Source organism: Microcaecilia unicolor, chromosome 1 (genome assembly GCF_901765095.1).
Source record: "Microcaecilia unicolor chromosome 1, aMicUni1.1, whole genome shotgun sequence".
In the NCBI taxonomy this organism is placed as follows: domain Eukaryota; kingdom Metazoa; phylum Chordata; class Amphibia; order Gymnophiona; family Siphonopidae; genus Microcaecilia; species Microcaecilia unicolor.
In genome coordinates, this window is record NC_044031.1 from 758,109,549 (window position 1) to 758,131,899 (window position 22,351).

Here is a 22,351-nt window from a genome sequence, read left to right on the forward strand (position 1 = left end):
AGGCAATGTAAGACCAGCGCGGGACAAATGCTTTAGCTGGCGGGGGTTGGGGACCCCGGCAGCCAAGGTACCTTCCAGTGGCGGAGGGGAGAGAGCGGTGGTGGCAGAGGGGGCAGAAGTGGCGGCAGGAGGGCGGCAGCAGGGAGGCGGGCCAGAATGTGCCCCCCCACCTTGGGCTCTGCCCCCCCCCCCTCCCTTCGAGGTCTGGCTACATCCCTGGTTTAAAACCTGTACATTGATTTTCAAAATTCTGTTTGGAATGGCACCAGACTATATGATGGACTTGTACTGTTGGCCAGAAATGAAAAACCAACATCAAGAGAATATTTACTTCTGCATCTTTCTAGTTGTAAAAATGAAACTTACAAGTCTGTTTATTCTGCTGGATTTGATTACCAAGGTTCTAAATGGAGGAATCTCATTCCAAAAGAAATCAGACGAATAAGCTCCTACCTTATATTCTGAAAAGCTTTGAAAACCTCTCTGTTAAAAAAAAATGTTTATCTAATTGTTAAATAGAAAACCTCAATTTATTACATGTAAGCTGTTACAACACTGTTTTGCTGTAAGCCACATTGAACCGATATTGTGGGATATAAGAATGAATAAATAAATAATAATAAATAAGTAATAAATACATTTAATTCAGTAACATACTGCATAAGAACCTAAGAGTAGCCATACTGGGTCAGACCAATGGTCCAACTAGCCCAGTATCCTGATTTCCAAACAGTGGCCAAGCCAGGTCACAAGTACCTGGCAGAAACCCAAATCGTGGCAACATTCCATGTAGAACCCCAAAGAATTCTGGAATCCTAAAGAGTGACAAGATTCCATGCAGAAACTCAAATAGTAGCAACATTCCATGTAGAACCCCAAAGAACAGCAAGATTCTGGAATCCTAAAGAGTGACAAGATTCCATGCAGAATCTCAAAGAGTAGCAACATTCCATACTACAAATCCCAGGGCAAGCAGTTGCTTCCCATGTCTGTCTCAATAGCAGACTATGGACTTTTCCTCTAGCAATTTGTCCAAACCTTTTGTAAACCCAGATACGCTAACTGCTGTTACCACATCCTCCGGCAAAGAGTTCCAGAGTTTAACTATTCATTGAGTGAAAAAATATTTCCTCCTATTTGTTTCAAAAGTATTTCCATGCAACTTCCTCAAGTGTCCCTTAGTCTTTGTATTTTTGGAATGAGTAAAAAATCTATTTACTCCTACTCGTTCTACACCACTCAGGATTTTGTAGACCTCCATCACATCTTCCCTCATCTGTCTCTTTTCCAAGCTGAAGAGCCCTAACCTCTTTAGCCTTTCCTCATATGAGAGGAGTTCCATCCCTTTTATCATTTTGGTCGCTTTTCTTTGAACCTTTTCTAATTCCACCATAGAGATATGGCGACCAGAACTGAACGCAATACTCAAGGTGCAGACGCACCAATCGGTCTTATTCACCATCCCTTTCCTGATAATTCCTAGCATCCTGTTTGCTTTTTTGACCGTCGCCGCACACTGAGCAGAAGATTTCAGCCTATTATCTACAACACCTAGATCTTTTTCTTGAGTGCTGACCCCCAATGTTGGTGAGGCAAGAGAAAACTAGCATGACAGACTCCCGAGAGAAGTTTGACATTAGTTGAAATCACTTCAAAGAAATGGCACAGACCACTGTAAAATGTGTTTCAATAGTCAACTAGACTAGTTACAGAAACGTGGGATCACCATGTTATCATCACTTGTATCTAAAAGCAATCTGACAAAACAAAAGTTCTGAAGTGCTAGGAAAGAAAAAAACCATTTAACCAGCCATGAACGGCACCTGCCCAGTTAAACGGTACTTAGCCGGCTATCTGCCAATATTCAGTGGGAAATAGCTGGCTCTCCCGTTGAATATCTCCAGTTAGTGCTTAGCGGATAGCCGGTTATAATGCGCAATATAACCGGCTATCCGCCGATTTCCAGCACATCGCTGGCTAAGTTGGTCGGCTCAATAGCAGGTCTAACTTTGGCCGCTATGAACTTAGCCAGCCAGCACTGAACATTGGCTTAGCCGGTTATGTTCCTACTGGCCAAAAGAAACCCTGATATTCAATGTCGTTCTCTGGAAACATCCCAGCATTGAATATCTAGGCTCAGAGCTGACCACGGGAGGCAGACCAGCTACCTCCCGTGGTCTGAATATCGGGCCCTTAGATACTGCAAAGATTTGAGAGCCAAAGATCAGGCATGCACGTCCTGCATGGGGCTACATACAGGACGTGCATGCAGGACGTCAGGACTGACAGAAACAGATCAGTGAAGGCGCCGGAGACCGGCGCTGAAGAAGACTTCAGCTGGCAGGGGTTGGGGACCGCTGCCAGCAAAGGTACCTGGCGGCGGTGGGGGAGGGTCGGCGGCAGCAGGAGGGGGTCGAAAGTAAAGGGGGCCAGGGCTAAATCTGTGGGGGTCCATGCCCCCACCTAGCTACGCCCCTGCAACAGCCACTGGTACTGGATGAAACAGATTCTCAGTGGAAGTTGGACTAGAGAATGAATTCCTGTTAAAAAGGGAGGGCCAGCACGGATTCTGCGAACGCGCACACCTTCCCATACATTCTAGCATTATAGGATACATTATCAATGGATCTAGTCACCTAACTCCAGAATTAGATGGTTAGATCTACCCCCAAAATAAGCATCAAGATAACCAATGACATTTTGAACTGAGCTGGTCTATCAGTGTGTATCAGCAAAGGGTAAGGATTGTTTCTTGAGAGGGTGGATGGTCATGAAAGGCCTTGCTGAAGTCTTGGGGTGGGAACCCTAAGTCACTAGGAAAGCTCATGATTGGGGTGGGGAGGGGGACCTCCCCTCCCTCTAACCTTGATAGGAGTGGAGCTGGTTTCTCCTGATGGGGTTTCAGGCTGGAAGGGAGGGGGTGAACTGGACAACTGGGACACAGGTTATATTTTGAAAGAGATGCTGAAGGTAAGTAGTAGGATGTGACTGCTGCCCCTCACTATCTTTCTACCCTCATCTCCCCTTACGTTCCCGCCCGTAACCTCCGTTCACAGGATAAATCCCTCCTCTCAGTACCCTTCTCCACCACCGCCAACTCCAGGCTCCGCTCATTCTGCCTCGCCTCACCCTATGCTTGGAACAACCTTCCTGAACCCTTACGCCAAGCCCCCTCCCTGCCCGTCTTCAAGTCTTTGCTTAAAGCCCACCTCTTCAATGCTGCGTTCGGCACCTAACCCTTACCGTTCAGTGAATCCAGACTGCCCCAATTTGACTGCCCCTATCGGACCAACCGTTCACTTGTCTATTAGATTGTAAGCTCTTTGAGCAGGGACTGTCTCTCTTTGTTAAATTGTACAGCGCTGCGTAACCCTAGTAGCGCTCTAGAAATGTTAAGTAGTAGTAGTAGTAGTAGTAGTATAACCATCCATTCTAGCAATGTTCAAATGTATAAATCATAATTCAGACTGGCCTATCTGAAAATTACCCTTCTAAATCTGGCTAAAATGTATCCAACATGCTTCTGTGGTACATGTTGATTTTATTTTGTTAAAACAGCCTATCCTAGGGGATTTTCAGCTGTGGTAAAAGACGGTCCTGTGGAACGTTTAGTCCTGTTAAAAGAGGCGTTAATATTTAGGTTGGGAAGTTAAAGTTTTGAAAAGTACACATGCTAATTTAGCCTCCCCTTCCTGCCTCCACCACCTATGCAGTTAGACGCAAAGCATGCAGAGGCTTTCAGTGAGCGGACCATATGTTAATTTCCAAAGAAGAGTACAGTGGCAGGGTTACAAATACGTTCTCCTGTAAAATCAGCCAATATAAAGCACACATATTAAACACTAGATAATGTGCACCTGCTTTTTCTGCGGCCACCTGAAAGGAAGAAAGACCTTATCCTTCCAAGATGGCCTCAAGCGCGGAGGACCTGACTCTGGAATCAAATCCAGGTGCTCTCCCTGCCTCTTAATTAAATGAGGGCTCTGAAAGTTGTATGCCCTTCAATGGGCAAATACAGAATAACTTACCTACAGTGTCACAGGGTTCATCTTTGTGTACACAGAAATCCGTCCTGAAAAAATAGAGAAAACCAGAGAATTACACAACAGTTCAAAGACAGAGCTAAACTGCTGCCTCCTTCAGTTATCTTACCCAGCAAAATAACCTGCAAAGAGCTGCCCATTGCAGAGCAGAGACTGGGGCAGAGGCCAGTGGTAGCAGGAGGCTGGGAACTGGAGATGCCAGGGTTCAAATCAGTGGCGTAGCTATGTGGGGCCACGGGGGCATGGGCCCCCACAGATTAAGCCCTGACCCCCCTCTATATTTGACACTCCCAGCCGTCGACCCCCCCCCCGCCAGCAGCCGCCGTCCGCCCCACTGCCACATCAGGTACCTTGTTTGCTGGTGGGGGTCTGCAACCCCCGGCAGCCAAAGAGTCTTTTTCAGCGCCGGTCGACTTCGGCGCCTTCGCTGTGCGATGGATCTGTTTATGATGCCTTACATCCTGCACGGTGCTACATATAGGACATGCAGGACGTCAGGCGATTGAAACAGATCCATCACACAGCGAAGGCACCAGAGTCGACCGGCACTGAAGAAGACTCTTCGGCTGGCAGGGGTTGGGGACCCCCGCCAGCAAACAATGTACCTGGCGACAGGGGAGGGTTTTTGCGGTGGCGGCGGCGGGGTCCAAAGTGGTGGTGGGGGGGGGGGGTTGGCGGTGGAGGGAGACGGCTACACAGTGCCCCCGCACCTCACCGAGGTCTGGCTACGCCCCTGGTTCAAATCACTGTTTTCCCACTGATACTCCTTGTGATCTTCAGTAACTTACTTCATCCCTCTCTTCCTAAGCTTAGATCGAGAGTCCACCTGGGCAGAGAAATTTCTTGTGTACCTTGAGCTTGGATTTGGAAAACATAATTACATCTCAGATCTAAGTCAATCCCTGCTTGATTTGTAAACTCAGTTCCCCCGATATTCAAAAGCATTTAACTGGCCAGGAATGGCAACTGGCCAGTTAAATGGTACTTAACTGGCTATCCAGCGATATTCAGCAGGAGATAGTGGCCTCCCCGCTGAGGGATAGCAGATAACCGGTTACATCGTGCGATATAACTGGTTATCTGCCTATTTCCAGCGTGGGTTTGGCAGCCATGTTTGGCCGCCTGCATACCTGGAATATCTTTGGCCTGCTTGAAGTTAAACCAGCCAGCGCTGAGTGTCGGCTTGGCCGGTTAAGTTCAAACCGGCAAAAAAATAAACCGGACATTCGACGCCGGTTACCGGAAACAGCCCAGCATTAAATATCCAGCATTACAGCCGACTGCAGGAGTTAGCTGGGCTTAACTCCTGCAGTCTGAATATTGGCCCCAGAGTTTTCTGGATAACCCCAGGAACCTTCTTTTTTTTCAACTGAATACTTAGCCTACTCCTGGGCCTCTCATGAGGGCCTAAGGTCTTTCTTGCTCAATCTGCCCTTTGCAGAGGGGTTAGAAACGGCCTAAAACCCACAGTGTCCAGCTAGAAAGCCCACAACTTTATTTTTTTTAATGTTCTGTAATGCCACTTGCTCATTCGCATTGTACAGAACATTATATTCTGTACCTAATGGGCTACACTTCAGTCTCCAGGCTTCCGGCCAGCTAAACTGCAATGGCCATTTATGGAACTAAACTCCATCCAAACTAATGTGACAGTATCTTACTCAGATGAAACAAAAAAACAAACTATGTTTGCGTACAGAGTGATCCCGGATCCACATCTATAACTAGAAATTGTTCTAATTCCTCTTGTCTACTGAGCACTGGTGCAGCTCTGGGCTCAGCACATTCATGTCAGTGTGTTAAAGAAGGAAAAAGACCCCAGACTCAGCAAGACTGAGGTATACAGGCAGGAAGAAGCAGGGAGGGATGGAAGACTAGCCCAATGGTTACCACAGTAGGCTGAGAACCTGGGCAACTGGGTTTGATTCCTTGTGACTACTACTACTACTAAACATTTCTAGAGCGCTACTAGGGTTACGCAGCGCTGTACAAATTAACAAATAAGGACGGTCCCTGCTCAAAAGAGCTTACAATCTAAAGGATGAAATGTCAAGTTGGGGTAGTCTAGATTTCCTGAGAAGAGGTGTAGTGATTAGGTGCCGAAGGTGACATTGAAGAGGTGGGCTTTGAGCAATGATTTGTAGATGGGTAGGGAGGGGGCCCGGCGTATGGGCTCAGGGAGTTTGTTCCAAGCATGGGGTGAGGCGAGGCAGAAAGGGCAAAGCCTAGAGTTGGCGGTGGTGGAAAAGGGTACTGAAAGGAGGGATTTGTCTTGAGAGCGGAGGTTACGGGTAGGGACGTAAGGGGAGATGAGGGTAGAGAGGTAAGGAGGGGCTGCAGATCGAGTGCATTTGTAAGTGAGTAAGAAAAGCTTGAATTGTATGCGGTACCTGATCGGAAGCCAGTGAAGTGACTTGAGGAGAGGGGTGATATGAGTATATCGGTTAAGGCGGAAGATAAGATGTGCGGCAGAGTTCTGGATGGACTGAAGGGGGAATAGATGGCTAAGTGGGAGGCCGGTGAGGAGTAGGTTGCAGTAGTCAAGGCGAGAGGTAATGAGAGAGTGGATGAGAGTTCGGGTGGTGTGCTCGGAAAGGAAGGGGCGAATTTTGCTAATGTTATAGAGGAAGAAGCGACAGGTCTTGGCTATCTGCTGGATATGCGCAGAGAAGGAGAGGGAGGAGTCGAAGATGACACCGAGGTTGCGGGCAGATGAGACGGGGAGGATGAGGGTGTTATCGACTGCAATAGAGAGTGGAGGGAGAGGAGAAGTGGGTTTGGGTGGGAAAACAATAAGTTCAGTCTTGGCCATGTTCAGTTTCAGGTGGCGGTTGGACATCCAGGCAGCAATGTCGGATAAGCAGGCTGATACTTTGGCCTGGGTTTCCGCAGTGATTTCTGGTGTGGAGAGATAAAGCTGGGTGTCGTCAGCATAAAGATGATAGTGGAAACCATGAGAAGAGATCAGGGAGCCTAAGGAAGAGGTGTAGATTGAAAAAAGAAGGGGCCCAAGGACAGATCCCTGAGGAACTCCAACTCTCCATTACCCCAGGTCCAAGAACTTCGATTGCAAGTCCATTAGGGACACAGAAAGTACAGTAATACCTCGGTTTTCATTCACTTTGGTTATCATCGGTTTCGGTTTTCGTTTATTTTTTTCAGCAAAAAATTTGTCTCGGATTTCATCGGTTGCCTTGGATTTCGTCAGCGTGCCCACGTGACCTCGCTGCTAATTTGGCGAAAACATAGGGCGACCCACGCGTTCTCCTGCTCATTGTGGCGCTGTTTCTCGTTGTGTGAGCATCACCCCGCGCGTGTAACGCAATGCACGTAAGATAAAATCACATGTGCTCAAATCTCATTGTCCCTGTTAAGTGTTTCCCTTGCTAATAAGTTAACCCTTTCCCTTTAGCTCCATCATGGGACTATATTTATTCTCTATAAAATGTGTTTTTGGTATGTATTTTGGAGTGTCTAGAACGAATTAATTGGATTTACATTGATTCATATGGAAATAATTGCCTCGGTTTTCGTTGTTTTCGGACGAATTATCAACAATAACCGGGGTATCACTGTACCTGCATACAATATATGTAAACTGCTTTGGTAGTAAAAGAGAAAGGTGGTATAAGAACATAAGAGTAGCCATACAGGGTCAGACCAAAGGTCCATCTAGCCCAGCATCCTGTTTCCAACAGTGGCCAATCCAGGTCACAAGTACCCAATAGTAGCAACATTCCACGTAGAACCCCAAAGAATAGCAAGATTCTAGAATTCTAAAGAATAACAAGATTCCATGCAGAATTTCAAAGTGTAGGAACATTCCATGTGGAACCCCAAAGAGTAGCAAGATTCCATTCAGAATCCCAAGCACATAAGTACATAACTGTTGCCACACTGGGACAGACCAATGGTCCATCTAGCCCACTATCCTGTTTCCAACAGTGGCCAATCCAGGTCACAAGTACCTGGCAGAAGCCCAAACAGTAGCAACATTCCATGCTACCATATCCTAGGGAACAGTGGCTTCCCCACATCTGTGTCAATAGCAGACTATGGACTTTTTCTCCAAGAACTTGTCCAAACCTTTTTTAAACCCAGATACGCTAACCACTGTTACTACATCCACTCTCTCATTACCTCTCGCCTTGACTACTGCAACCTACTCCTCACTGGCCTCTCACTTAACCATCTATCCCCCCTTCAATCCGTTCAGAACTCTTCTGCGGGTCTTATCTTCCGCCTAGACCGATATGCTCATATCACCCCTCTCCTCAAGTCACTTCACTGGCTTCCGATCAGGTACCGCATACAGTCCAAGCTTCTCCTACTAACCTACAAATGCACTCAATCTGCAGCCCCTCACTACCTCTCTACCCTCATCTCCCCTTACGCTCCTACCCGTAACCTCCGCTCACAGGACAAATCCCTCCTCTCAGTACCCTTCTCCACCACCACCAACTCCAGACTCCGCCCTTTCTGCCTCGCCTCACCCTATGCTTGGAATAAACTCCCTGAGCCGATATGCCAAGCTCCCTCCCTACCCATCTTCAAATCCTTGCTCAAAGCCCACCTCTTCAATGTCGCTTTCGGCACCTAACCATTGTACCTCTATCCAGGAAATCTAGACTGCCTCAATCTTGATTGACTGCACTTTTTGTCCTTTAGATTGTAAGCTCTTTTGAGCAGGGACTGTCCTTCTTTGTTAATTGTACAGCGCTGCGCAACCCTGGTAGCGCTTTAGAAATGTTAAATAGTAGTAGTAGTAGTACATCTTCCGGCAAATGGTTCCGGACCTTAACTGTTCATTGAGTCAAAAAATATTTCCTCCTATTTGTTTTTAAAGTATTTCCACGTAACTTTATTGAGTGTTCCCTAGTTTTTGTACTTTTTAAAAGAGTAAAAAATTGATTCAATTCTCATTCTACACCACTTAGGATTTTGTAGACCTCAATCATATCTTCCCTCATCCATCTCTTTTCCAAGCTGAAGAGCCCTAACCTCTTCAACCTTTCCTTATATGAGAAGAGTTCCATCCCCTTTCTCATTTTGGTCCTTCTTCTTTAAACCTTTTCTAATTCCGCTATATCTTTTTTGAGATACAGCGACCAGAACTGGATGCGATACTCGAGTTGAGGTCACACCAAAGAGCATATGATACAGAGGCGTTATAATATTCTTGGTCTTATTTTGCATCCCTTTCCTAATAATTCCTAGCATCCTGTTTGCTTTCTTGGCTGCCGCCACACACTGGGCAAAAGATTTCAGCAAATTGTCTACAACACCACCTATATCTTTTTCTTGGGTGCTTACCCAAGGTGGACCCTAGCATCAGGTAACACCGGCACATCTGGACCAAGGGCTGCTGAAGTGCTTCACAAAGAGAGTTGGCAACAAACCGTCCAGTCTGAGGAAAATGTTTTTAATGTGGCCAGCAGACAGAAAGGGAACTGTTAGCCAGTGGTTGAATGCTCTTTTACATAGAAACATGACGGCAGATAAAGGCCATATGACCCATCCAGTCTGCCCATCCTCTGTAACCCCTAATTCTTCCTGTTCCTAAGCGATCCCACATGCTTATCCCATGCCTTTTTAAATTCTGGAACAGTCCTCGACTCCACAACCTCCACCGAGAGGCCATTCCATGCTGTGAAATAATACTTCCTTAGGTTATTCCTAAGCCTATTCCCATTATGACATCACAATATGAGCTCTGGTTACCAGAGACTGAAACTCTTCACACTAAGGGGGGAAAGTAAGCCAAGAATAGGACAATTGAGTCATTGTGACATCACTGATGAGGTTGGCTCTTAGGCATTGGTGGAATAGAAACATAGAAACATGATGGCAGATAAAGGCCATATGACCCATCCAGTCTGCCCATCCTCTGTAACCCCTAATTCTTCCTGTTCCTAAGCGATTCCACATGCTTATCCCATGCCTTTTTAAATTCTGGAACAGTCCTCGACTCCACCACCTCCACCGGGAGGCCATTCCACGCCTCCACCACCCTTTCTGTGAAATAGTACTTCCTTAGGTTACTCCTAAGCCTTTTCCCTCTTAACTTTGTCATATGCTCCCTCATTCCAGAGCTCTCCTTCATTTGAAAAAGGCTCTCGTCCTGTACATAAATGCCCTTGAGATAACGTTTCTATCATGTCTCCTCTCGCCCTCCTCTCTTCCAGCGTATACATGTTGAGGTTCATAAGCCTGTCCCTATAATTTTTGCGTTCAAGACCGTTTACTAATTTCGTAGCCGCCCTCTGGATCGACTCCATCCTGTTTATATCTTTCCGTAGGTGCGGTCTCCAGAACTGCACGCAGTACTCCAAATGGGGCCTCACTAGAGACTTATACAACGGCACTATCACCTCCTTTTTCCTGCTGGCCATGCCTCTCTTTATGCACTCAAGCATCCTTCTGGCTTTGGCCGTCGCTTTTTCTACCTGTTTGAAAGCTTTTAGAAAGGTGAAGGGGCTGAATGCCAGTGGATACAGCACTGATACCCTGGATAGTCCTGTGGAGAGTGGCTGCTGTGTACCCTTTCAGATGATGCAGCCACATGACAGCTTCCACTGCTACAGCAGCAGGAGGAAGTGCTGGGGTCTCCCTGAAAGTGCTAAGGTCTCTCCCCCCCACCAACCCATCAGACAATTCCACTTCCAGTCTAAAATTACCAGCTGACTCCAGTTTTCAACCCAGCCCTGGTCCTGGGTGATTGCGCACCCTGAACTAACTCCTTGGCTGTGTCCAGGGAGAGAATTTCCATTGGGTTTAGCACCCCCAGTAGTTTTGGAAAAGTTGGCTCCCATGGTTCTGAGTATTGAGTGGACAGATTTGATGCTGTAAATTCCTTTAAGGACAAAAGCAATGTAAATTCATGTAATCAGCGCAGTAAAACCAGGGCTGGATTAACCTGGCTTTGTAGAATGAGGCCAGCTGTCACTGTATGCCAGTCTCACAGCAGGAAGTGAAAGACACACATCCTCAACTCACAGCTACTATGGTATCCAATAAATATTTATTTATTTATTGCATTTGTATTCCACATTTTCCCACCTATTTGCAGGCTCAATGTGGCTTACAGAGTCCTGTTATGGCTTTGTCATTCCAGGATGTCAGATACAATTAGTGATGTGAAAATATTAAATAAGGGAAAGAAGAAAAGATTTAGGCGGATAGGTATAGAAAGTAGACTTTCATAACCAGGTGGGTTGGCGAGATGATTTAGTAAGGTTGTGAACTCTGAACTACGAAAGTGATCCCGTTCAGATCTGCTCGAGATTGTCGGATGAAGGAGCAGCCTTGCTGCCTCCATTGCACCGTGTCTGCTAATAAGTAGACCAATTCACTTTCAAGTGTTAAGCACTAGCTTTCTTTCAAATGAACGTTCAGTCTGACTTATGAGCAAGTCCATGGGAAAATATTGCATTTCACATCATACTGTACATCCAACAAGTTTCACACTTGGAAAAAAAAACATGGAGATGAAGCAGAAAAGAAAACATGGACCTTTGGAACTTTTTACTCAAATCAACCTGATTTATCCCGTTCTACAAAGTTACAAGAGAAAAGATTAGATGCTGCATTCTGAGTCCAAGAAACTACTGTCCAATTTTTGCCCACCCCTCATAAGTACATAAGTATTGCCATACTGGGAAAGACCAAAGGTCCATCAAGCCCAGCATCCTGTTTCCAACAGTGGCCAATCCAGGCCACAAGTACCTGGGGGAAACCCAAATATTAGCAACATTCTATGTAGAATCCCAAAGAGTAGCAAGATTCTAGAATTCTAAAGAATAACAAGATTCCATGCAGAATTTCAAAGTGTAGCAACATTCCATGTAGAACCCCAAAGAGCAGCAAGATTCCATTCAGAATCCCAAGTAAATAAGTGTTGCTATACAGGGACAGACCGAAGGTCCATCAAGCCCAGCATCCTGCTTCCAAGAGTGGCCAATCCAGGTCACAAGTACCCAACAGTAGCAACACTCCACGTAGAACCCCAAAGAATAGCAAGATTCTAGAATTCTAAAGACTAACAAGATTCCATGCAGAATTTCAAAGTGTAGCAACATTCCATGTGGAACCCCAAAGAGTAGCAAGATCCCATTCAGAATCCCAAGCACATAAGTACATAAGTGTTGCCACACTGGGACAAAGCAAAGGTCCATCAAGCCCAGCATCCTGTTTCCAACAGTGGCCAATCCAGGTCACAAATACCTGGCAAGATCCCCAAAAAAGTACAAAACATTTTATACTGCTTATCCCAGAAATAGTGGATTTTCCCCATTTAATAATGATCTATGGACTTTTCCTTCAGGCTATAAAAAATTCTAAAGCCTTGTAGGGACTTACAGAATATCTGAAGATCCTGTATGTTCTCATCTTTGGATAATTATTGAGTTGATCCAGTGGCTAAGCTAGGAGTGGCCACAGGGGCCTGGCCCCCCAAAATAATTTCCTCTGGGCCCCTGGTTGGCTGGGGTCCCCAACCCCCGCCAACTAAAGACTTCATCCAGTGCTGATCTGCGGTGGCGCTATCACATTGACTGCCCTGCTCTCTCTTCCCCTCATGTCGAGCATGCTCAGTTTCACTAAAAGGAGCCGTCCTTAGAGATGGGCGCCCCCGTTCGATTATCCCCCTCCAAGTTACTATGTAGATATCAAATACATATGACCCCAGTGTTATCGAACCTATGCCGACCTAATTCTTTATTGAAGCATTACTCTCCAACTGTTGATCCCTCAGATCATCTTTTAGCTCTCTTTTGGTTATTCTAGAACATATTATTAATCACCTTTCACAAACACAAAAAGGAGCATTACTATGTCAATTCTATTTGCCATTCTGTGCTATTAGAAGCCTGAAAATCTTCCAACATGATGTTTTTCAAAAAGTATGAAAGCAAGGTTATTTATTCAGCGTTTTGATAATGAACTCTGATCGGGAAAGATTTATTTTTATGAATTAAATGATCGGAATTATCATGGGTTTTAAATTATATTGCAGTTATCTGGTTGAATTCATTTGAATTTTGATTATTTGTATTTTCAAGTGGTTGAAGTAGTTAGGGTGGTGGACTTTGGTCCTGAGGAACTGAGTTCGATTCCCATTTCAGGCACAGGCAGCTCCTTGTGACTCTGGGCAAGTCACTTAACCCTCCATTGCCCCATGTAAGCCGCATTGAGCCTGCCATGAGTGGGAAAGCGCAGGGTACAAATGTAACACAAATAAAATAGATACTATTGGAGATTCTACATGGAATGTTGCTAACAACATTCCATGTAGAAGGCTGCGCAGGTACGTGCAGGACATCAGACTCACAGAAGCAGAAGCCTGCGCGGCCACATTGGTGATCTGCAAGGGCCGACTTCTACATGAAATGTTGCTAGTGGAATAGCAACATTCCATGTAGAATCTCAAATAGTAGCAACGGTGGAGGAGTGGCCTAGTGGTTAGGGTGGTGGACTTTGGTCCTGAGGAACTGAGTTCCATTCCCACTTCAGGCACAGGCAGCTCCTTGTGACTCTGGGCAAGTCACTTAACCCTCCATTGCCCCATGTAAGCCGCATTGAGCCTGCCATGAGTGGGAAAGTGCGGGGTACAAATGTAACAAAAAATCACTATTACCTTTTGATTTCTATTGTATTATCATAGTTATGTACTTATTTAATTTTTACATTTATACCACACCTTTTTATACTGACAGCAGATTACCCACAAAACCGAATCTTATCAACTAGCACTAAAACCCTGTCACAAGTAACTTCTAAAATTTATTTTATTTATTTATTCATACTTGTATCCCACAATTATCCAAAATCGAGTTTCAGTTCAGCATGGCTTACAATAGTTGTTCGAGATTACATTAATTCAATTACATTTACAAGGTTATACGATGCTGTGTTTTACAATGATTGGCAGTGGTATAGAAATAGTCATTGGGTTTCTTGAAAAGATATGTCTTAGTTCATTTCTTAAATGAAAAGATGTGTTACAGTTAGAGGTTGTGTTGTGTATTGCTGTTCCAGAATGATTAGTGCATATTTAACTCACAGAATTTCCTGAAGAGGTAGGTATTTAGGTCTTTTCTGAACTGGAGGTAATTCATGAAGCTTCTTATGACTATGGAAATTGAGTTCCACCATTTTGAGCCCAGGTAGCTAAATCCCGCCATGTAGGTGGACTTGTATAGTACGTTTTTGAAGTTGGGCAGGTGAAGTAGTAGGTAACCTCTAGTTCCTGGGTTTGCATTTTCTGGTGATAGTTTGATTATGTCTAGCATGTAGTCTGGTGACAAGCCAAACAGTATTTTGAAGACGATTGTGCTGATTTAGTCTGGTCTTGATGGGCAGCCAATGTAGCATTATGAGTATTTTGACTTTTTGAATATCAATCTCGCTGCTGTGTTTTGGACGGTCTGCAACGATCGTAATAGGGTTTCTCTGCAGCCTGTATAAGCTGCATTACAGTAGTCTAGTTGGAAAAATATCAGCGTCTGCGCTATAAGATGGAAGGACTGTTCTGGGAAATATTCTCTGATTCCTCTCAGTTTCAATAGTGTTTTGAAGCTTTTTAAAAGGCATGGTAGGCCTAAAGCGGGCCTACCTCGCAGTAAAAGAGCACAACTGTAGGCATTCCACAGTAGTTTTGTGCCTAGTTCGTGCTAATCCCACACTGAAATGTTTTTTTTTTTCAGCGCAGGAAGCATGCCCATGGGAGGAGAGTAGGCGTGCCTGCGTTAATTTGGAATCTGATATTTTGAAAACTAAGGGTAGTTCAAAGATGGGAGTCAGCGTTTTTAGATAAGTCGGTGTCTTTTTCTAGAATCCACCACCACCTCCAACCACACTCGTAGAAAATCCTGGAATGAAAACCAGACCCCACAACAAGTGGCAGGTTATACCTGGACATTTCTGCCTTTATTCACTCAGAGTGTGAAACCCCATTTTGGCACCAACCCCCTTCTCAGAGGCAAAAAAGAATCGCAATGTCCCTCCGGCAGGAAGTGAATGACTCTTGTATAACAGAACCAGTGACTCCCCCTTAAGTCAAAATTATTTCATTAACTGTGGTTATATCTTCTCCTACCCATAATCCCTCTGTTTTTTTAAACTAAATTCTTAAGCAGTTAAAATACTAATAAAAATAAATGCATTAAAATGATAAAGTGTTTCTAAAATTAAAATCTGTAAATAGACATCTTAGGGGGAAAGCTATCAACCTGGGCTACTGTTGGAGTGGAGGACTAGCCTAGTGGTTGTGCAGTGGACATTGAGCCTGTGAAACTGGGGTCGATTCCCACTGCAGGATCTCACTGCATAAAAAGGGACCTTGACCTAAAATAACCCAACTTAACTGTAGCCCACATTGACAACTTCCCCCCTTAATAGCATTATGGCACATTGAATTGAGTTATCCACACAATACAGCAGAAATCTCTGTTGCAGGCCTACTATTTACCATAGGGGTCTTTGTATGCAGTGAAACCTATTTACAAATGTTTATGTTTATTAAAACTTGGCTTTTCAGCAGGTCACAGCGATGTACAGAAATGCGCATTAACAAGCTAACAAGTTAGCGCCCTTCAGTGAATTTAGCCCTTTATCAAGTATCGCACCTCGTTATGAAGACAGCTGTGTCCACCGGGGGAACGTCATCCTTCCCACCAGGAACCTGGTTATTACCAAGGTACTTTGTCCCGCTGTATTCTTCACTTTGCCAAAGACAGAAACTCTCCAGGGATCTCTCTCCGTGATGCCCAATAGACAGTTTGCTCTTGAATAGAAAAACAAAAACAACGCTTGCTTGTCAGAAAAGCTTGTCTGGTAGTAAAGAAATGCATTTTGCTTCAATGGATACAGGCAGATCCTCCCACACTGTAGCTGTGGAGAAACCGAATGCATAATTTGTTCTGTATGGAAAGACTGTCGGTCCAGACAGAAGAGGAAAAGACATACAGGGAGAGAACATACATTCCCCTGATGCAACCCAAGGAGGTGAAACAGGGAACTCCTGTCGGGATTGAAGAAAACTTCTCAAGATAAGTAACAATCATTTAAGAAGATATTGTGTTCAAGATATCACAGCTAGTACAAGTTTTCCAACTAAAAGTTGTTTGGTCATTAATAGTAACTGTGTGCAGTTTGTTTTACGACTAATGATTAGGGGAGAGCCACCCGTGAATATGAAGGTTTACCTCACAAGTGGATGTGAATCTCGCAGTGTCTGAAGTCTTTTTTCTCCACCGATAAGTGATTGATATATATTACATGACCAGTGCTTTTTTTGTAGAAAAAAAGGTGCCGGTACTCATTATGGGCGGGGTCACCACATATGGCCCCACCCCTATTATAGCCACACCCACATTAGCCATATCCCTTATACCAGCCATGGCGCATATAAACATACATCATTGAAAATATTATACTAGTATAGGAGAAAAAAATAAAGTGATTTTTTTTCATTATAAATATTTTCTGTAAGCTGTTACAGCTCCAGTATATCCAGTGCAAAATATGACAGCAGATGTAAATTCTCAAATTGGACATATTCCAAACACTAAAATAAAAATAAAATGATTTTTTTCTACCTTTGTTGTCTGGTGACTTTGTTTTTATATCCATATTGGTCCCAGTCTGATTCTGCTACTCTCTATCTGTTCTCTTAACACCATTTCCAGGGCTTCCTTTCCATTTATTTCTTTACTTTCCTCCTTTCTTCTTCATTTCTTGCCCTACATCCATAAGTAAAAGCTAGGTCCTCCTCCGTGGAATTGACTGGAGGAGGTATAACGTGGATCCAGCTTTTGCCTATTTTCTCCATCCATGTGCAGCTTTTCTCCTCTCTTCCCTTTCCCTCATCTCCATCCATGTGCATCTTCTTCTTTTTTCTTTCCTCCCCTCCATCCATGTCCAGCATTTCTCCTCTCTCCCTGCCAACTCCTCCATCCGTCCATGTCCAGCAATTCTCCTCTTTCTCCTGCTCTCCTCTCCATCCATTTCCAGCATTTCTCCTCTCTCCCCTGCCCTCCCCTCCCATCCATGTGTATCTCCTTCCTGTCTTCCCTCCATCCTTGTCCAGCGATTCTCCTCTCTCCCCTGCCATCCATGTCCAGCGAATCTCTCTTTGCTGACCTCCCCTCTCATCCATGTCCAATGTTTCCTCTCTCCCCTTGCCTCCCTTCTCATCCCCTGCCCTCCCCTCTCATCCATGTCCAATGATTCTCCTCTGCCATCCATGTCCAGTGATTCTCCTATCCCCTGCCCTCCCCTCCATGTCCAGCAATTTCCTGCCCTATCCTCCCTGTCCAGCATGTCTCCTCTGCCCTTCCATCCATATCCAGCAATTCTGTCTTCCCTGCCTTCCCCTCAAATCTATGTCCAGCGATTCATTCAAACCCCAGCCCCCCCCCCGACTTTCCGTTCGTGCACCCATGCTCCCTGCTTTGAAATCGTTTGTTTAGCCGAAGTCGCGGTGAACCGGCAGTAAAAACAGCAGGCAGGCAGGCACTGGCGGGCAAGCTTGCCTCCTCGTCACTTCCCTTCCTTCTCAGCGCGTCCCACCCTTGCGGAAAGGAAATTACATCAGAAGAAGGCGGGACACGCTGAGAGGGATGGGAAGCGATGAGGAGGCAAGCTTGCCTGCCAGTGCCTGCCTGCCTGCTGCTTTTACTTCCAGTTTGCTGCGACTTTCGGCTAAACAAACAATTTCAAAGCAGGGAGCATGGTTGTACGAACGGAAGGGAGCGGGCAGGTGAGCCGGACCTCAAAAAAAGGTGCCGGTACGCCGTACCGGCGCGTACCTGCACAAAAAAAAGCACTGTACATGACCATTCTAGAGACACAGAATAGAAAAGTGGAGAATAATTGGTTAATTGTGATTATTGTCTCCACTGATTCTCTGAAAGTGGTGAAAAGACAATTAACGACTCCATTTCCTGACAAGGCCGCCAAGAGATCCAGCTGGGCCCGAGGCAGGATTGGAGTGGAGGAGTAGCCTAGTGGTTAGTGCAGTGGACTTTGATCCTGGAGAACTGAGTTTGATTCCCACTGCAGCTCCTTGTGACTCTGGGCAAGTCACTTAACCCTCCATAGCCCCCTGGTACAAAATAAGTACCTGAATATATGTAAACCTAAAAAACAACAAGGCAAACGATCTGCAAAATCCAATATGGGAAAGAAAGCCAGCAGATCAATGTCACAACAAAAAGATTTTATTGAAGATACCGTGTATGAACAAATCGCCCGACACAGGCCGTGTTTCGCCCACCTAGGGCTGCGTCAGGGGCTACAATGAACAAATATATTTTATTATGATCTATGATAATTATTATATAACACACATACGAACATAATATATCAAATATATAAATTGACAAAAAACAATTAATAAAATATGGAATATTACTAGGTATACATAGAGAATATACTAGAATAATTACATGAATAAACGTATCGATACGCACTGTCCAATATAAATAATATATATATATACACATGTACATAAAAGAGCATATATAAGAAAATATATATATAAAAGAAGTATATATAATGCAACAATTGTATGACAGTGCATAAAAACATATATATAAAAGCATAATGAAATCTGACATCACGTAACAGCAAAGCAAGGGCACTGGTATAGGTTACGAACTTCAATACAAATATGTATAAAAAAATTTATAAATGAGATAATAAAAGGCACATACCTAATTTGAAACCTTCGTAAAGGGGCAAATATGGTGCATAAAAGTCAAGAAAAAAACAGCTAAAACGGGAATACCTATAATCATGAATCAAAAAGAATTAATAAAAAGCAAAAAATAAAATTAGAGCGGCAACGTGGTGGTTTAACTCTCCTCTGATGCTGTATTAATATTTCATTGCGCTTCTGTCAGCCTTTAAGGGCACTGATAATTGTTTGTCATACATAACAATAAGTGCATCATTTTATAACACGGCACTTGTAACATTTTAGATATTTTATTATTACATTGCACTTAGTGTTTATATATGTGACATTGCTGTGCCATGATGTTGTTTTGATTGCAAGACGTTTTGTATATAGTATTTTTCATAAACACATTGCACTAGTCATGTCAATACACAATGTAGTGTCAATACCCCCTATGATACCTAAACTAATGTCATATTATTAGTCTTGATCCGCTCTAATTTTATTTTTTGTTTTTTATTAATTCTTTTTGATTTATGATTATAGGGATTCCCGTTTTAGCTGTTTTTTTTTCTTGACTTTTATGCACCATATGTGAGTAATATTTTTATTGTTCCCATACATACTACCCCATTTCTCATTTTTGGTAACATAGAATATTATTTGATTGTGTCCATGTTCACTTCTTTATAGTTGTCCCTTTACGAAGGTTTCAAATTAGGTATGTGCCTTTCATTATCTCATTTATAAATTTTTTTATACATATTTGTATTGAAGTTCGTAACCTATACCAGTGCCCTTGCTTTGCTGTTACGTGATGTCAGATTTCATTATGCTTTTATATATATGTTTTTATGCACTGTCATACAATTGTTGCATTATATATACTTCTTTATATATATATTTCTTATATATGCTCTTTTATGTACATGTGTATATATATATATTATTTATATTGGACAGTGCGTATCGATACGTTTATTCATGTAATTATTCTAGTATATTCTCTATGTATACCTAGTAATATTCCATATTTTATTAATTGTTTTTTGTCAATTTATATATTTGATATATTATGTTCGTATGTGTGTTATATTTTATTTATTATGATCTATGATAATTATTATATATTTGTTCATTGTAGCCCCTGACGCAGCCCTAGGTGGGCGAAACACGGCCTGTGTCGGGCGATTTGTTCATACACGGTATCTTCAATAAAATCTTTTTGTTGTGACATTGATCTGCTGGCTTTCTTTCCTATATGTAAACCTAGACTGCCCCAATTTGATTGACTGCATACTTTGTCCTTTAGATTGTAAGCTCCTTTGAGCAGGGACTGTCCTTCCTTGTTAAATTGTACAGCGCTGCGTGACCCTGGTAGCGCTTTAGAAATGTTAAGTAGTAGTAGTAGTAGTAGTAGTAATGTAGTTGCAAAAACCTCAGAAAGGCGGTATATCAAGCTCCATTTCCCTTTCCCTATTTGAGATTCTACATGGAATGATGCTACTATTGAGATTCTGTTGCTACTATTTCCGATTCTACATGGAATGTTGCTAGTGGAGGAGTAGCCTAGTGGTTAGTGCAGCGGACTCTGATTCTGGGGAACTGAGTTTGATTCCCACTGCAGCTCCTTGTGACTCTGGGCAAGTCACTTAACCCTCCACTGCCCCTGGTACAAAATAAGTACCTGAATATATGTAAAGCGCTTTGAATGTACTTGCAAAAACCTCAGAAAGGCAGTATATCAAGTCCCATTTCCCTTCCCTTCCCTCCCCCCCCCATCTGGGCCACCAGATCATCATGCCGCCCCCCTCCCCCACACACTCAGACCACTGCTGACGCCCCCTCCTGCCTGCTCCCTTACCTTCCTATCTGACTCCTGCTCCTGTATGGTGGGAGTTGACTCAGCACCCAGATGATTGTATTAACGCGACATCACGTTAATGCAATCATCCAGGTCCTGGGCGGCATGCAGCACTGCAGGAGAGAGAGACCCAGAAGAAGCTTGCTGGCACCGGCGCTGAGCCTGGAACTCCCATTAGAGACTGGGCCCAAGGAATTCCCCCCCCCCCACCCCCCTCCCTCTGCGCCCCTTTTTCCAGTTTTTATTAGCCACATTCAGTGAATGGCATTCAGAAATCAGCGCTGGAAAAAACTGGCACAGTGCTATTCCTGGCTGAATCCCATGCCAAACTTTGTTTTGTTTTGTCTTTTTTATTTGTAGAAGAATTTTATTGAGAAATCAAACACATTTGTCCAACAAGAACAGCAAACATAGTTAGCAAAAGCAGAACTGAGTGATTGACCAGTTCAACAGACTAAACTGAAAAGTCCATTCTTCCTACCAGCCAGGAATGCTAAAAGATCGGCACGCACATTCCTAAATCTTCACTTCCCCAGCTGTAAAGGTCTAAAATATAGATTAATACATGCATCCAGCTTTTCATACTTAAGTTCACAAATGTGGAATGCTCTACCATTGGACCTGAAAATAATTCGTAACCTAATTAACTTCTGTAAAGCACTGAAGACACATCTCTTTAATAAGATATACCATAATGACTTATAATTGGAACTGTAATTCACCATCATTTACTTAACAATCGGATTATGATCTCCCTATATCGTACTGTTTAATTTTAATAAGCAATCCATGTTCAATATGTGATACCATTTGAATATTTTCCCTTTTTTTGCCCGACTGTTCATTTAGCATTCATGTTTTATATATATTACCAATTCTATATGTATTCTGAAATGACATAAGTCATGGCGGAAAATTGTAAGCCACATTGAGCCTGCAAATAGGTGGGAAAATGTGGGATACAAATGCAACAAATCCTATATAATAATTCTCACCTCCAACGTTCTAATGTGCCTGGGACCGTGGCTCCCTCAGAGGTGGTCTGCTAGGCAGTTTAGAATGCACTGATGTCAGTGATGTCACTGACAGCTGATTCCAAGGCAAGGGGAGGAGTAGGGAAACACGCGGAGCGTGTTTCCCTACTCCTCCCCCTGCCTGGGAAACAGCTGTCAGTGCCCCTCCCCTCGGCACAACACCCAAGCCCCTGCCCTGCAAAACCGCGAGCCAGGCAGGGGGAGGTGTAGGGAAACCCACGGAGCGTGTTTCCCTACTCCTCCCCCTGCCTACCAATCAGCTCTCAGTGCCCCCCCCCCTCGGCGCAACACCCAAGCCCCTCCGCCCCAGTGCAGCATCCAAGCCCCTACCCGCCCCTCGACGCATCACCCAAGACCCTCCCCCCGGCGCAGCACCCAAGCCCCTACCCCCCCCCTTCTCGGACACATCAACTCCCTCGCCACCCGCAGCCGCCAATACTAACGCTGTCCGGCCGCTGCTGCTTCTCCTGTGGAGCAGCAGCGGCTGGTACAAAAAGAAAAAAGCCAAAAAAAGATTTTTTAACCTGAAACGCGGCTCCGTAGACAGCCATCTGGCATTGGCTGTCGTCACTGCAGCCGCTCTTCCTCTCCCCTCCACGTCACTGCCCCTGCAGGAAGACACCAGAGGAGCGCAGCGACGTCAGAGGGGAGAGGAGGAGCGGCTGCAGAGATGACAGCCAATGCCAGATGGCTGTCTACGGAGCCGTGTTTCAGGTTTAAAATCTTTTTT

The 22,351-nt window shown here is 44.3% G+C and overlaps 1 protein-coding gene across 1 annotated transcript in view; it reads right to left on the bottom strand.

Annotated features, from left to right (window-relative positions):
* The window catches only part of LOC115459907 (A disintegrin and metalloproteinase with thrombospondin motifs 17-like), a 393,810-nt gene that overhangs the window by 284,930 nt on the left and 86,529 nt on the right, over positions 1–22,351 (bottom strand). Inside the window, exons 7-8 of the mRNA XM_030189734.1 lie at positions 15,668–15,825; positions 4,029–4,072 (exon numbers count right to left, since the gene is read on the bottom strand). Coding sequence (XP_030045594.1) covers positions 4,029–4,072; positions 15,668–15,825 — 202 coding nt within the window. The remainder of the gene's footprint in view (positions 1–4,028; positions 4,073–15,667; positions 15,826–22,351) is intronic.